Raw genomic sequence first — 16340 nt, 5'->3', positions numbered from 1 at the left:
GTTGTTGTTGTTTGTTTGCTTATTTACACTCCGTTACCCAGGCTGTAGTGTAGTGGCATGGTCACAGCTCATTGTAACCTCTAACTCCTGGGCTCAAGCAGTCTTCCTGCCTCAGCCTTCTGAATAGCTTAGGACTACAGACACAGGCCACCATGCTCAGCTGATTTTTAAATTTTTTGTAGAGAGGGGCATCTCTCTATGTGGCCCAGGTGGGTTGTGAACTCCTCAGTTCACACCTTGGTTTCTTAAAGTGCTGGGATTACAGATGTGAGCTGCTGTGCCTGGCCTGCAATGGAAACCATTCACACTGAATTTTTCACCCACAGCACTTCTGACATCATATATTGGTGGTATTTTCCTTCCATACCAACCAATTTTCCAACTCTTCATATACCAACTGGGTGTCCTACAATTCAGTTCTGACACTAGCTACCTAGAGTTAGTGACAGACTCCATAGTGCTAACAGCTCATTAGCACAAAACTGCCCTCACTTCCGATGCCAGTTGCAAGCATTGAGTGCCAGGATACCCATACTTCTGTTCAGCTGGGCTAAAAGTCAGGGATTCTCACCCCCAACCTTTTTAGGTTTGACAGTTTGCTAGAACGACTCAGGACTTAGGAAAACACTTTACCTACATTTATTTCGAAGGATACAACTCAGGAACAGCCAAGTGGAGGAGATGTTTATGGCAAGGTATGGGGTAGATGCACAGAACTTCTGTGCCCTCTCCAGGTGCGGCACCCTCCCAGCACCTCAATGTTGTTCACCAGCTTAGCAGCTTTCTGAACCCTGTCCTTTAGGGTTTTTTTTTTTTAATGGAAATTCTATCAGATAGCATGATTGATTAAATCACTGGTGATAAACTCGATTGTCAGCCTCTCTTCCCGTTCTGGAAGTTGGGAGGTCCGGGAGCTGAAAGTTCCAGCCATCTAATCACATGGTTGCTTCCTCTGACTATTGCCCTGCCTTACATACATTTTTGTCTTAAAAAAGACAGATCTTTATGCTGTATAAAAACATCTCTTGTCTTGGTTTGCAGGAAGCAGAGGCTTTTGCATTGTACCACAAGGCCCTGGATCTGCAGAAACATGACCGGTTTGAGGAGTCTGCCAAAGCCTACCAAAAGCTCTTGGAGGCGCGTTTGCTGCGGGAGGTGAGGCACCAGCAGGCCAGGCAGTGTGCTGTGGTGGTTAGTGTATGCACTGTGGGGCTGGGTGCTCTGAGCCTTACCTCTCCTCTTCCATTTCTTGGCTGGGGAACCTTGGAAACTCACCTCTCTGCCCCTATTTCTCTACCTCTAGAGTATCTGCCTCACTGAGTTTTAATGAGGGTTGAGTGAACCAGTGAAGCATGTAGAATGGTTTCTGGTGCAAAGTAAGTGCAGAACGGGAGAACACATTTATAAATCATATGTCTAATAACCGATATACCCAGAAGAACTCTTACAACTCAATATTAAAAGACAATCCAACTTAAAAATGGGAAAAGAACACGAAGAAGCATTTCTCCAAAGATAATATTTTAATGTCCAATAAGCCCATTAAAAAGTGTTCAACATCGCTAGTTACTAGGAAAATGCAAATAATCCAAAACGAGGTGTCTCTTTCCACCCACTAGAATAACTACAACCAAGCAGACGCATAACACCAAGTGCTGGAGAGGATGTGGAGAACAGAACCCTCATACACTGCCAGTGGGAATGTAAAATGGTACAGCCACTTTTTTGGAAGATAGCATGACAGTTTCTCAAAATGTTAAAAATAAAATCGCCTTCTCTAGCAGAAGGCGCAAGGGGCTCAGGACAAAAATAATAATAAAATAAAGTCAAATTGCCTTAAAGTCAGCAACTTTACTTCTAGGTATCTAACCAGGAACAATGAAAATGTATGTTCACACAAAGACGTGTAGGTGAATGTTCACAACAACAACACTCACAAGAACCAAAAAGTGGAGACAAGCCAAATGCCCATCAACTGACGAAGGAATTCAAATGTGGGGAATACGAAGGAATACTATTCAGCAGTCAGAAATGAGTTCTGAGGCATGCTACCACAGTGATCAACCTCAGCAACGCAATGCTTCGTGAAAGAAGCCAGATGCAAAAGAACACACGTCGCATGATTTCGTTTATATGAAAGGTCCAGAACAGCCTAATATAGAGATAGAAAGCAGCTTACTTGTTGACTAGGGCTGGAAATGAGACTGAAAAGTGACTCTGATGGGCACAAGTTTCTTTCTGGGATGATGAAATATTCTTAAACTAGATTTTGGTGATTGTTACATAATTCTGTCAATATACTAAAAATCATTGATTTGGACCAACCGCAGTGACTCACACCTGTAATCCAACACTTTGGGAGGCCACGGCAAGAAGATCACTTGAGCCCAGGAGTTCAAGAACAACCTGGGAAACATAAAGAGACTCCATCTCTACAAATAATTTAAACACTGAAAGTTAAAGGATGGAAAACATATTCCCCACAAATAGTAACCAAGAGAGAGCTTGGGTTGTTATAATAATATCAGACAAAATAAACTTTATGTCAAAAAAAATTGCAAAAGATCAGGATATTACATTAATAGAAGGGCCAATTCACCAAGAAAACATAATAATCATAAACATATATGTCATAAACTTCCCAGCCCTAAAATGCATCAAGCAAACTGACAAAATTTAAGGAACAAATACAGTTCTACAAAAACAGTTGGAGACTTTAATATCCCACTTTTATTTTTGAGACAGAGTCTCACTCTGTTGCCCAGGCTGAAGTGTAATGGTATGATCTTGGCTCACTGCAACTGCTGCCTCCCAGGTTCAAGTGATTCTCCTGCCTCAGCCTCCCAAGTAGCTGGGATTACAGGTGCCTGCCACCATGCCTGGCTATTTTTTTTATTTTTAGTAGAGATAGGGTTTCGCCTGGTTGGCCAGGCTGGTCTCGACCTCACGACCTCGGGTGATCTGCCCACCTTGGTCTCCCAAAGTGCTAGGATTACAGGCATGAGCCAACACACCCAGCCCTAATATGCCACTTTTAACAGTGAGTAGAAAAGTAGACTGAAGATGATCAAGAAAATAAACGGAACAACACTATCAACCGATTGGACCTAGCAGACATACACAGGACACTGCATCCAACAGCAGAAGAACACACATTTTTCTCAAGTGCACATGGAACATTCTCAAGGATGGACAATATATTAGCCCAGAAGAGAAGGATTAATCAACTTTAAAGACAGAAAGTATACAAAACATCATATCTAGTCACATTAAATTAATTAACATGAGAACTTTCTAAAAAAATCACAAATTTTTCCATTGTTTGAAAAATTACATTAGATGTGGTAACTCACACCTGTAATCCCAGCACTTCGGGAAGCCAAGGTAGGTTGGATCACCTGAGGTCAGGAGTCCGGGACCAGTCTGGCCAACATGGTGAAACCCTGTTTGTAATAAAAATATAAAAATTAGCTGGGCATGGTGGCGGGCACCTGTAATCGCTGCTACTTGGGAGGCTAAAGCATGACAGTCACTGGAACCTGGGAGTCAGGGAGGTTGCAGTGAGCAGAGATTGCACCACTGCCATCCAGCCGGGGTGACAGAGCGAGACCCTGTCTCAATTAAAAAAAAAAAGAAAAGAAAAACTAAACAACATACTCTTAACTAGCCAATGTATCAAAAAAGAAATCACAAGGGAGTCAGAAATTATCTTGAGATAAAAGAAATAGAAAACATAACATACCAAAAACTTACCGATTCAAGCAAATGCAGTGCTAAGAAGGTAATTACACACATACCGTTTTAGCTCATTCAGGCTGCTATAACTAAATGTCATAAACTGGGTGGGTTATAAACAACAGACATTATTAGAGTTCTGGAGGCTGGGAATTTCACATCAACTCACCAAAAAATTTGGTGTCTGGTGAGAGTTCACAGATGTCTTGTTGTGGCCTTGGCTGGGAGCAGTGGCTCACGCCTGTATTCCCAGCATCTTGCGAGGCTGAGGTGGGCGGATCACCTGAGGTCAGGAGTTGGAGACCAGCCTGACCAATATGGTGAAACCCTGTCTCTACTAAAAATAGAAAAATTAGCTGGGCATGGTGGCAGGCACCTGTAGTCCCAACCACTCAGGAGGCTGAGACGGGAGAACTGCTTGAACCCGGAAGGCGGAGGTTGCGGTGAGCAAAGATCATGCCACTGCACTCCAGCCTGGGCAAGAGTGAGACTTCATGTCAAAATAAAAACAAATAGAAATTTAGCTGTCTTTGTTGTGGTCTCATAGGAAGAATGAAACAAGGAAAGTACTGAAGTCTCTATTTAAAGGGCACTAACATCACTAATCAAGGAAATGCAAATGAAAACCACAATGAGATACAAACTTACTCCTGCAAGAACTGCCACAATTAAAAAGTTCAAACACAATGTCAGCTTGAATGTGAAGAGGGAACACTTTTACACGACTGGTGGGAATGTAAATTAGCACAACCAGTATGGAAAACAGCATGGAGAGTCCTTAAAGAAGTAAAAGCAGAACTACCATTTCATCCAGCAATCCCAGTACTGGGTATCTACGCAAAGGAAAAGAAGAAGTCACATGAAAAAAGACACAAAGACACGTACAAATGCATGTTTATAGCACAATTTGCAACTGCAAAGATATGGAACCAACCTAAGTGCCCATCGACTGATGAGTGCATACAGGAACTGTGGTGCACATACACCATGGGCTACTCCTCAGACATCAAAAGGGATGAAATCATGTCTTTTGCAGCAACTTGGATGGAGTTGGAGGCCATTCTTCTAAGTGAAGTAACTCAGAAATGGAAAACCAAAATATCGTATGTTCTGTCACTAAACTGTGTGTTATATTTTACGTAAATAAGGAGAAAAAACAAGTCTCAATGGAGGCATACCAACATTTCATGGGCACATAGATATGGGTATACTCAGAGAAATAACACAAAGCAATATGTTGATGCTTTTAATCAGCTAGCTAGTTTGTAATTTATGTATTAGAACATCCATTTAATTTGTTCTCTTTTATCTGCTGCAATGCTTTCGTAAAAGCATTAGATTTGCTCTTCTGTGATGTGCTGCGACATGAACCCAGGTAAAGATAGAAGGTTGAGACCTCATTTAGCATGGGCCTATATTACTTTTCTGTGTGTTAAGATCATAAAAACACCATCAAAATTATAAGTTAAGGTGCACTGACTGAATTTTTTTAAATAATGAGACACAGAAAAGTTACATTTCTGTTGAAACAAATGTTTTATAATTGCTGTAATCTTTCTGAGAGGCACGGTCGTGCTATGTTGCCCAGGCTGAAGTGAGAGAGTAGCTATTCACTGGCACCATATTTCACACTACAACCTTGAATTCCTGGGCTCAAGGAATCTTCCTGCCTCAACTTCTGGAGTAGTTGGGACTACAGTTGCGCACCACTGCACCTGGCTTTTGGGGTGCAGTTCTTTTTCCCACAGTTGAAAAACAGCCAAGCCCTAGACAAATTTCTTAGTAAGTCAAGTATTACTGAACTGTTTTTTTTTCTAACAAACTCTATCACTGATACACCTTTTACTTTTATATCCCTATGTCCTATTTGTCGGTAGTATTCTATGTGTCTCAATCCAGTTAATGATCTTATCTCACCCTTATCTGTCCTTCCAAAATTTTGGGGGGAGTTTTTAACTGTTTTATAGCTCTTATATAGTTTAAGTGACATTTGTTTACTGAACTATTATTTTTTTTTTTCAGATGGGGTCTCACTCTATACCCCAGGCTGGAGTGCAATGGCACAATCTCAGCTCATTGCAACCTCCGCCTCCCAGGTTAAAGCTATCCTCCGGCCTCAGCTCTTGAATAGCTGTGATTATAGGTATGTGCCACCATGCCCGGCTAATATTTGTATCTTTAGTAGAAATGGGGTTTCACCATTTTGACCAGGCTGGTCTCAAACTCCTAACTTCAGGTGATTTGCCTACCTCGGTCTCCCAAAGTGCTGGGATTACAGGCATGAGTCACTGTGCCCAGCCTACTGAATTTTTGATACTGGAACTTATTTGTGCATGAGAGCCCTCTTTTGATAAATGTCTTTGTTATTTCTATCATTTCACTAACATGTACCCCAATTGAGATAGATGATCAACTGATGAACCACCCCACTAGTACTGTGTTCGCAATACTGTTAATCGAAGTAAATGTAGGTACTCTTTTACCAAATCAAGGTGGAAAGCTACTGAAAAAGAAAAAAAGAAAACTTACCCTGACCCTTTCCATCCATTTAGTGACATAAACACAGAAAGATCACCAAATTGACCAAATGAAGGAGCCAGACAATCAGACCAAAATAATATAAACACATTTTTCAGAAACACACCAAAGGCACCCAGGTTGAGAAACCTGGGTATTCACAGGCAGAGGACTGAAGTGAGACCCTTACGTTGCATAAGAACACAAACATCAACACAAAACCAACTCAGCACCTAAGTTTAATCCTGAAACTTAACAAGCTCTCAGGAAAAAACACAGGGTGAGTGTCTATTATTTATAAACAAGGAGAAAACGGTGAACCCAAAGAAAAGGCACCCTACAGGTTGGGATAAAATTATAGAAAATCATATATCCGAAAAGAACTGTCATCTAACATATGCAAGAAACTAAAGGCACTAAGTGAGCATAATGATAAAATAACTAAAACCTCTATTTACCCAAACAACCTGCCACTGGCATAAAAACAGAAAGGCTACCCAAAGGACAGAATGAGGGAGTTCCACATGCCACCCAAATGAATGTACACTGAACATGTTTTTCAACACAAGACAAAAAGACACAATGGGAAAATAATAAATGATTTTGAGCGAACTGGATAACCACATGAAAAACATGGAAATAGGACAAAAATCGATGTCAATTACACTGAAGGCCTAAACTCAATCTTGAAACCATTTACTTCCCTCAGGAAAAAAAGGGTAAGCACACAGTTTAGAAGACTAATCTATGCACACGAGTTGCAAATGTGAAATATAAAAAGAAAAAGAAAGAAGGAAAAAAACCATAGACAATGCCATGGATTGGCAATCTTTTTCACTGGTTTTAACTGCACACAGAAGTCACCACTAACATGTAAACACGTGGAACTACAGAAAACATTGATCTTATGCTGTGAAAAGAAAACAATGAACAGAAGAGAAGGTGCCTCACAGACTGAAAGAAAACTATGGAAAATCCTGTCTTTGAAAGGGGTCGTTATAAAATTTGTGCAAGAAACTAACACAACCAAGTGGGGGGAAACAAAAACAAACACCCAAGCTAAGTCTGGGCAAAGGACCTGAACAGACGTATCTACGAAGCAGATGTAAAACTGACTCACAGGTAAAAGAAAAGTCTCTCAAAAGCACTAATCCTCACAAGAATATCAAGGAAAACTGCACTGAGATACTGCTTCCATCCATGCAGAATGATTGTTACCTAAAACAGAAATAAAAGTTTTAAAAGGAAACAACTAGTACAGACTTTCGGGAAACTCTTCTCATACACTATTGGTGGGAATGTCAACGTCTATACACACTACGAAAAACAGCTGGAAGTGCCTCAAAGTAAAAACGCCATTTCATCCAGCCATCATTCCATTCCTACGTGGAACAGATACCTGCCTTACCCTCCGTACTGCAGTACTCACGATAGCCAAGATAGGGAATACACCTACCTATTCTTCCATTGATGAAGGGATGAGGAAACCAATATACATCCAGAGCAGAATATTCTTCAATCGTAGAAATGGGTGAAATCTCGTCACTTGCGGCCACGTGGAAAAACCTGAGGAACATTATGTTAAATGAAATAAGCCAGGCGGAGAAAGGCATATACTGCATGATCTCATGCACATGGAATCTGAAACGACTTGACCTCATAGAAGCAGAAAGATCAATACTGGTTACCAGAGGCTGTGGGGAAGGGGCGCCTAAGCAGGGATTGGTCATGGGTACAAAGTTACACTTAGAAAACAGATCAGTCCTGCCCTTCTCTTCTATAGCAGGGTGACCAGGGTTAATACTGTAGTAAAATTTCCAAATAGCTGGAAAGGATTATGAGTATCATCTCCACAGACAAATAATACCTAGAGGACTTCACAGATGCTAAATATTGTGATTCAATCAATATGCTAGGTGTACCCATATCAAAATGGCCCCTGTATCTTCTAGTTATATACATATACTCTAGGGCAATCTCTTTTTAAAAAAAAAAAAAAAAAAATACCAATGACGCTAAAATTTACAAGGAACCATGAAACACCCTGAATTTCAAAGCAACCCTGAAAACACAAAGTACATGGATTGCATCACGGTCCTCCATTTGAAATTATATTGAAAAGCCAGTTATCTAAACAATAGATGACTGGCACTAACCGAGAAACCCACCAACAGACAGAATGAGGGAGCTCAATCACAAACCCAAATTCCTATGTGGTGTACACATTTTGTAAAAGAACACCGAGGCCAGGCACGGTAGCTCAAGCCTGTAATCCCAGCACTTTGGGAGGCCAAGGCGGGTGGATCACAAGGTCAAGAGATTGAGACCATCCTGGTCAACATGGTGAAACCTCATCTCTACTAAAAATACAAAAAATTAGCTTGGCATGGTGGCGCATGCCTCTAATCCCAGCTACTCAGGAGGCTGAGACAGGAGAACTGCCTGAACCCAGGAGGCGGAGGTTGCGGTGAGCCGAGATCGCGCCACTGCACTCCAGCCTGGGTAACGAGAGCAATACGTCGTCTCAAAAAAAAACGGGGTCCAAAGTGGCTCCCACCGGAGGTCATGGTGCTCGCCAAGGCGAGGTCATCAGTTCAAGGCTAACCTGAGCAACCTCATAAGCTCAAACTGATTGGCAAAAAATAAAAATAAATAAAAAAATAAATAAAAAAAAAATTAAAAAAAGAACACCGAAAGACACAATGAAGAGGGGGGAATCTGCTTAGTCAATGGATTTGAAAACTGGATATCCCTATGTAAGTAGAATAGGACCCCAATTGTGTAAAAAGACCAAGGATTAACTCAAAATGAATTAGAGACTGATCAAAAGTCAAAAGCATCAAACTCTTCCAGTGAGAAGACACATGGTGTGGGTATATTTAGGTCAATGTGGATCTGTGCTCACAGTGTGCCAAAACGAAATAAAAAATACAGGGGGGAAAAACTCATAGGTGATGGGATAGTTTGGTCATGATTCTGTTTTTCCTCATCAGTCACCTACATCAAAGGACAACAAGAAAACAGACACACGTGGGACTGCATCATATGTTAGTTTGTGCCCAAGCAGATTTCTAAAAAAATCTGCTGGGCGCAGTGGCTCAAGCCTGTAATCCCAGCACCTTGTGGATCACGAGGTCAAGAGATCGAGACCATCCTGGTCAACATGGTGAAACCCCGTCTCTACTAAAAATACAAAAAATTAGCTATGCATGGTGGCGTGTGCCTGTAATCCCAGCTACTCAGGAGGCTGAGGCAGGAGAGTTGCCTGAACCCAGGAGGCGGAGGCTGCGGTGAGCCAAGATCGCGCCATTGCACTCCAGCCTGGGTAACAAGAGCGAAACTCCGTCTCAAAAAAAAAAAAAATTATCCTGAATTTTACAAGAAAGGTTTCGGCAAACCTACATATGATGAAAGGTTGTCTTCAAAATGTCTAAGCAACAAACACTACTTACTAGCAAAAGAGAAACCAATAACTAAACTAATAACTAAACAAAATGGGACCAAATAACCTAAATAGACATTTCTGCAAAGAAGACGTAATGTTGAAAACAAGTTTTACAAACTTAGATAATATCACAAATCACGAGAAAGACGTAAATCAAAACAACACACATGATCTCACTATAATTCATATGGATGTTATCAAAGCAATCAAATACATTAAAAGAGACACAAATGCTGCTGTCAATTTCCACAGACGAACTCATTTGGTCAGAATGTTCATTAGTATACATACTACAGACACCAGTGGGAGCTTCCTCCAAAAGTTGAACCTATAACTACTGCTTCATCTAACAAGTCTACTACTAAGTATACTTTCAGGACAAAAGAAATCAGTCCATGCAAGAGGCATCTACCATCCTATGTGGACTGCAGCACTACTCACAATTACCAAGACAAAGAATAGACTTACCTGCTCATCCACAGATGAAGGGATACCTAATGTATGTGCACAAACACAATCGTCTTCAGCTAGAAAACCGGAATGAAATGTCATCATTTGGAGCCACGCTGTTGAACTTGGAGGACATCATGTATGACCTAAGACAGGCAGAAAAAGAAAAACTAATGTAGAATCCAAAATAAAAGGCTTTATTGCATAGGTCTAGAAAGCACAATAGTAGTTACTAAAGGTTGGAGGGAAGAAGGGGCACAGGCAGAGGTCAGAAATAGGCACAAAGTTACACTTAGATGAGAGGAATGAATCGTTCCTCGCTGGTCCACAGCCAAGTGACCAGAGGTTAACACAACAACATCACACCCTTTTCACAAAATCTGGGAGATTCCAAATGTTTCCACCACAAAGAAATTCACAACTGTTTCTGATAAGAGAGGCTCTAAATACCCTGATTTTATCATTCCTCGGTGTCTGCATTAATCAAAATGCCCCACTGTAACTCCCCCCGCCCATTGTATACCTTTACTATATGACCAACCTTTTAAAAACTATGTAAATACGCAATGCTAAAATTCATGTGGCCCATAAAACACACTGAATTTCCAAAGCAATCCTGAGAAATCCAAACTACCTCGGTTGTGTCACACTTCCTGATGTTAAATTTCATTGAAAAGCTAGGGACCCCATTCCACACAGAGCAGTGGAACAGATTAGAGGACCCAGACTGAAACCCTCACCCCTAACACCATCTGATCTTCAACAAAATCCACAAAAATTAGCTTTGGAGAAAGGACTCCCTCCTTTCAATAGATGGCACTGGCATAAATGACTAGCCAGCTGCAGAAGAAAAACAGTGGGCCCCTTGTCTCACGGTGTACAGACACAAACTCAAGATGAATGAAAGATGTAAATGCAAGACCTCAAACTACGAAAAGCCTGCAAGAGAACCTAGAAACACCCTTCCTGACAGAGGATTTGGCACAGCGTGGATGTGTCTCAGTCTCCAAAAGCAAATGCAACTAAAACAATTATTGCCCAGTTGCACCTAATATAAAAAGAGCTGCTGCAGAGAAGAAATGACCAACAGTGTGAACAGACGGCCTGCGCAACGGGAGAAAATGTTCCCACGCATGCATCTGATGAAGGCTAATCTCCCGGATCTACCTTAAAGATGTTAAGCAAATAAACCAGGAAAACAAAAACTCAATGAAGAAAGGGCAGGGGCATGAAAACATGCACCTCAAAAGAAGGCTTACAGCAACCAACAGACATGACAACACTTCTCTGCCTCAGTCAGCATCAGAAAAAGGCAAAGCAAAAGGCCCACAAGATAGTATTTCACACTGGCCAGAATGACGATTAGGACACAGTCCACAAGAACGAATGCAGGAGAGGCAGAGGACAGGGATGCTGCTCTGCTGCTGATGGAAATGCAAACCAGTTCAGACACCATGGAAAGCCACATGGGGATTTCTCAAATGACTTTCTCCACATCACTAATACTCACAAAAATGTCCATGAAAACCATGCTAAGATTCTGTCTCCTTCCACTCACTATGAATACTACCAAAAACAAAACACAAATTTTGGAAGGCGCCAGCCAGTGTAGACTTACAGAAAGGTAACCTTTTCATCACTATTGGTGGAGACATAAACTAGTATACACACACTGAGAAACAGCAAGAGGTTCCTGAAAAACTTCACAGTACAACTACCATGTCAGCTGGCAGCCCCGCCACTGGTTCCACATTTAAAGCAGCTGAAATCCCTGGGCTGAAGAGAGCTATCTGCCTTCCATGGGTACTGAAGCACTTGCAACTGTGGCCAAAGTACGGAAGAACCTACCTGTCCACCCACAGCTGCAGGGATGAAGAAACTGCGGTACAGATACACCATGGAGTATGTTCCAGCCATAAAGCTCTGGGAAATCCTGCCATCTGCAGCCACATGAAGAAACTTGGAGAACATCAGGTCCAACGAATGAGCCTGGTAGAGAAAGTCCCGTTCCACACGATCTCAGGCATGCAGACTGAAAATATCTTCATCTCCTAGAAGCAGAAAGTTCAACAGGGGTTACTAGAGGTCGCTGGGAAGATGGAGAGGGCCTGGGAAGGAATCAGTAATGGGTAAAAACTTCCCCTCAGATGAGAGCAATCAATTCTGGTCTTCTATTCCACAGCAGGGTGACTGGCCTTAACACAAATGTATCATATGTCTCAAAGTAGCTAGAAGAAAATATTCTGAATGTTGTTACCACACAAAAATATCATAACTATACGAGGTGAAGAGCTGCTAAATAACCCAATTTGATCATTACTCAGAATACACATGTATCAAAATCTTCCCTGTACCCTCTAATTATATACATTTATATATGGCAAATGGTGTTTTAAGATATATAAAGAAAACAAGGCCAAAATTTATATGGAAATGTGAAACACCCTGAATTTCCACAGTTACCCTGAGAAACACAAACCATGTGGCATGTATCACATTCCCTGAGTTCTAATTAAATGAAAATCCCTAGTTAACCAACCCATATGCTACTGGTAAACACAGAGAAACACAGACCAGTGAGCAAAACAAGGGCGTTTAATAATAAACAGAAATTTATATAGAGTGAATATATTTTTCAAAACACTACCAACTGACACAATGGGGAAGGTTTTCAAAACTAGGTGTCCATATGCAAAAGAATAATACAGGACTCTCATTGTATGAAATACACAATAATCAACTTAAAAGGATTAAAGATTATACACAAAACTTGCAACCATAAAGCTCCTATAAAGACAACCTCAGTGTGCGGATATTTACTGCACTTGGATGTATGCTCACGATGTGCAAAAACAAAAATACAAGGAAAAGAAAATCGTGGCCAATGGACTGCTTTGGTAGTGATTGAGTTTTTCCTTCATTAGTAACCAACAGCACAGCTAACCAAGAAATCATACACATGTGGGGCCACGTCACACTGAAGAGTTTGTGTCTAACAAACAATGAACAGAATGAAAAAGTATACTAAAAACTAAGAAACATTTGGGCAAACATTCAGTTGGATAAGGGGTTATTTTTGAAAAGGTACAAGCCAGTAACTCTACCGGCTGGCCAAAAACAAACAAAAAAAAGCAGAAAAATAACCAAACCAAATAACCTGAAGAGATATTTGTGCAGATAAGAAACTGATGCAACTTTTGCAAAAATGTGGTTACCATTACTATGCTGAGAAAAATGAAGACCAATACCACACTCAGACCTTACCTAACTCCAACTAGAATGAACATTACAAACAGATTAAAATATTTAAAAAGACAACTTCTAGTATGAATTTCCACAAAGGGGAACTGTTTGTGGAAACGTAAATTAGTATTAACGCTATAAAAAAACAGTTGGGGGTCCTGCAAAGAATAGAAAAGAAAAATAGCATACCATCTAGCATTCCCACTACTGGGTATACATTCAACCTACCTGTCCATCCACAAAGGGATCAAGAAACTCTCGTATGCATACACTAGGGAATATTCTTCGGCCACCGAAATGATGATTAAACAGTGTCATGTGGAGCAACCCAGATGAACCTGGAAAACATGATGTTAAACATAATGAGCTGGGCCAAGAAAGACAAACACTGAATCTTAAGATGTCTGTCTTAAAAGAGGTAGAAAGCACAGTATTGGCTACCAGGGTCTGTCTGGGAGATAGAGGAGGAAGTAGGGATTGGTTACGGAAGCAAAGTTATCTTAACCTTAAAGGAATCAATCTGAGTGTTCTCCTCAGCCTGGTGACTGGAGTTAAGAATATTATATTTTTCAAAAGGACAAGAAAGGAGAATTTTATGTGTTCGCTCCACACAAAAATAATACCTTATGAGGGAACAGAGATCCTAAGTACCCTGATTTGATCATTACCCAATCTACACATGTGAAAATGTACCCCTAATTGTGCACCTTTATGTTGTGGAAAAAAAAGTTAACAGAAATAAATACATATTGCTAAAAATCACAGGGAACCATAAAAGCAATTCATATCTAAAGGAATCCCGAGAAATACAATCAAAGTGAGGACCCACAATCCTCGATATTAAATCACACTGCCAAGCTGCAGTTATGCAGCACATATATGGTACCTGGATAAAAACAATACCTAGAATTGTGGATGAAAATGGGGAGGACAAAACAAGATCAACGCAAATACGGACATAGTCAAGTCAATTTGATAAAGACCACCGCAGTGTGGAAGGCAGAGTCTGCTCAATGAATACCTTTGAGAAAAATGTTATCTGAATGCAGAAGAGAGAAACAGGACCCCGATTTTACATGATATATGAAAATCAACCCGTCCCGGCAAAAAACAAACCAAAAAAACCCCCGAAGACCAGAACAAAAGACCATTAACCACAAAATGTTTTTAACTAAAACACAGGTTGAGCATATATTCTATTGAAGCAAACACCCTGGAAGAAAAACCTCATTGACAATTAAATGCTTTGTCACTGATAAGTATTTTCTTATATGGGTGACCAAAATTACATGCATAAAACGCAAAAATAAACATGGACTACATCAACCTGAAAAGGTTCTGCACGGCAAAGAAACTACTTTCCAAATTTAAAAAGCATCCTATAGATTAGGCAAAAATTTCAGGTAATCATGTAATTCATGAGTTGTCATCTAAGGTGTACACAAAAAACACTACAAAGTAGCAAAAGAATCTAATATTTCCCAAAGGACCTGAACAGACAATTCTGCAACAGAAAATCGAGTAACAGATAAAAGGTCCTGAAAATTAACTATCCAACAAAGTTAATTTACTGTGTGTGGTTTAACTGAAACCCACACACAGATAATCTCACACTTACTGAATATTCCTAGAAAGTTTTTTAAAAATAGGAGAGGCCAGGCTCGGTGGCTTATGCCAGTAATCCCAGAACTTTTGGGAGTCCAAGGCAGCAGATCACCTGAGGTCAAGAGTTTGAAACCAGCCTGATCAATATTGAGAAACCCCGTCTTTACTACTGATACAAAAATTAGCCTGGCGCGATGGCAGGCCCCTGTCGTCCCAGCTACTCAGGAGGCTGACACAGGAAAATTGTTTGAACCCAGAAGCGCAGGTTGCAGTGAGGCCAGATGGCACCACTGCCCTCCAGCAGGGGCAGAGCGAGATTGTCTCCAAAGAAAAAAAAAAAAAAAAAAAAAAAGGAACACGGGTATGGTTTTGGAGAAAAGGGAACTCATACACTAAATGAAAATCAGTAAAGACACCACGGAAAACAGCTAAATACCTGGAGACTCCTCAAAGAATTGACACTACAAAGGTCACCTGTTCTATTGTGTTTTAGCGAGGTCTCTTTCTAAAGGTCCTGAAACATCAAAATAACCCTGGACCTCAGCTCAGAAGGCCAGGGGCTCGGAGGGTCCCAGATCCCGCGCTTCACCGCGGCCTCTGAGCTAGGCCCTCCTATACGCTGGACACGGGTCGCACACCGTTCCCGGCCAGGGTGCTCACGCTGGGCCGGCCAGGACCCCACAACCACCGCCACGCAAACTACTGGGGCCCAGATGCCCATAAGGAGTCAGGGCCCAAAAGCGAGCGGCGGGGAAGGACCAGGGAGGCCCAGAGGGTCCCCGGTGGAGTCCATGCCCCGCCACTTACCGCGGAAGCCTCCCTCCTGCTCCCCCATCACATGGAAGCCACCACGGCTTCTCCGAAGCTCGCCGCTTCTGGACGCCGCCACTTCTGCTCGCTGGACACCGACTCCGCTTTTGCCGGCTGGGACCGCGCGATAACTTCGGCTCGCTTGGAAGCCGACTGCGCTTCTGCTCATTAGCACTACGTCGCCCACTCTGGCCGCCGCTTTTGCTCGCTCCGACCACAAGGCCGCCGCTTCCGCTCACTTCAAAGACGCTTCCGCTTCCGCCGGGGCCCCGCGGAAAGCGCCGTTTCTGCTTCCGTAGAGGCGCGCACACCAGTAGCGTCACTAGCGACTGGCTGAAGCACCACCCCCTCTTAAAGGGGCCGCGGCTCGGACTGCACAGAAGCAGCTTCGCGTTGCGGTACAGGCTGAGCCTCTGCCCAGCCCCAGCGGTGGACCAAAGGTACCCAGTCTCTCCTCCCGGCTCTAGGGCCCTAGAGGTGGCAGGATTGGAGCCCTGTGACCCCAGCCTCGAGATCGGCTCCCTTTGCCTGGGGA

General features: G+C 42.0%; 2 protein-coding genes across 47 annotated transcripts in view; one reads left to right on the top strand and one right to left on the bottom strand.

The window, feature by feature from the left end:
- The window catches only part of LOC128929690 (uncharacterized), a 42828-nt gene extending 26781 nt beyond the window's left edge, over positions 1-16047 (bottom strand). For 15 of the 16 annotated variants that reach the window (XR_013521526.1, XR_013521530.1, XR_013521533.1 and 12 more), the window contains exons 1-5: positions 15803-16047; positions 13619-13728; positions 11996-12198; positions 10166-10293; positions 7709-7818 (exon numbers count right to left, since the gene is read on the bottom strand). Coding sequence is in view for 3 of the 16 variants with exons in the window: in XM_078335725.1 (XP_078191851.1) it covers positions 12118-12198; positions 13619-13728; positions 15803-15974 (363 nt within the window). In the remaining 13 variants the exon portion in view is untranslated. Of the gene's footprint in view, positions 1-3355; positions 3444-7708; positions 7819-10165; positions 10294-11995; positions 12199-13618; positions 13729-15802 lie in introns of all 16 variants that reach the window. The other variant, XM_078335728.1, reaches the window with a different exon arrangement.
- Positions 1-16340, top strand: part of LOC100392935 (calcineurin-binding protein cabin-1) — a 48482-nt gene that overhangs the window by 20393 nt on the left and 11749 nt on the right. For 10 of the 31 annotated variants that reach the window (XR_013521497.1, XR_013521507.1, XR_013521506.1 and 7 more), the window contains one exon: positions 1042-1155. Coding sequence is in view for 8 of the 31 variants with exons in the window: in XM_035306632.3 (XP_035162523.1) it covers positions 1042-1155 (114 nt within the window). In the remaining 23 variants the exon portion in view is untranslated. Of the gene's footprint in view, positions 1-1041; positions 5197-5757; positions 16246-16340 lie in introns of those variants that run through there. The other 21 variants (XR_013521478.1, XR_013521480.1, XR_013521494.1 and 18 more) reach the window with 7 other exon arrangements.

The sequence above is a fragment of the Callithrix jacchus genome, chromosome 1 (genome assembly GCF_049354715.1).
Source record: "Callithrix jacchus isolate 240 chromosome 1, calJac240_pri, whole genome shotgun sequence".
Lineage (NCBI taxonomy): Eukaryota > Metazoa > Chordata > Mammalia > Primates > Cebidae > Callithrix > Callithrix jacchus.
Note: the sequence above shows the minus strand (reverse complement) of the source record. Positions and strands in the feature narration are given on the sequence as shown.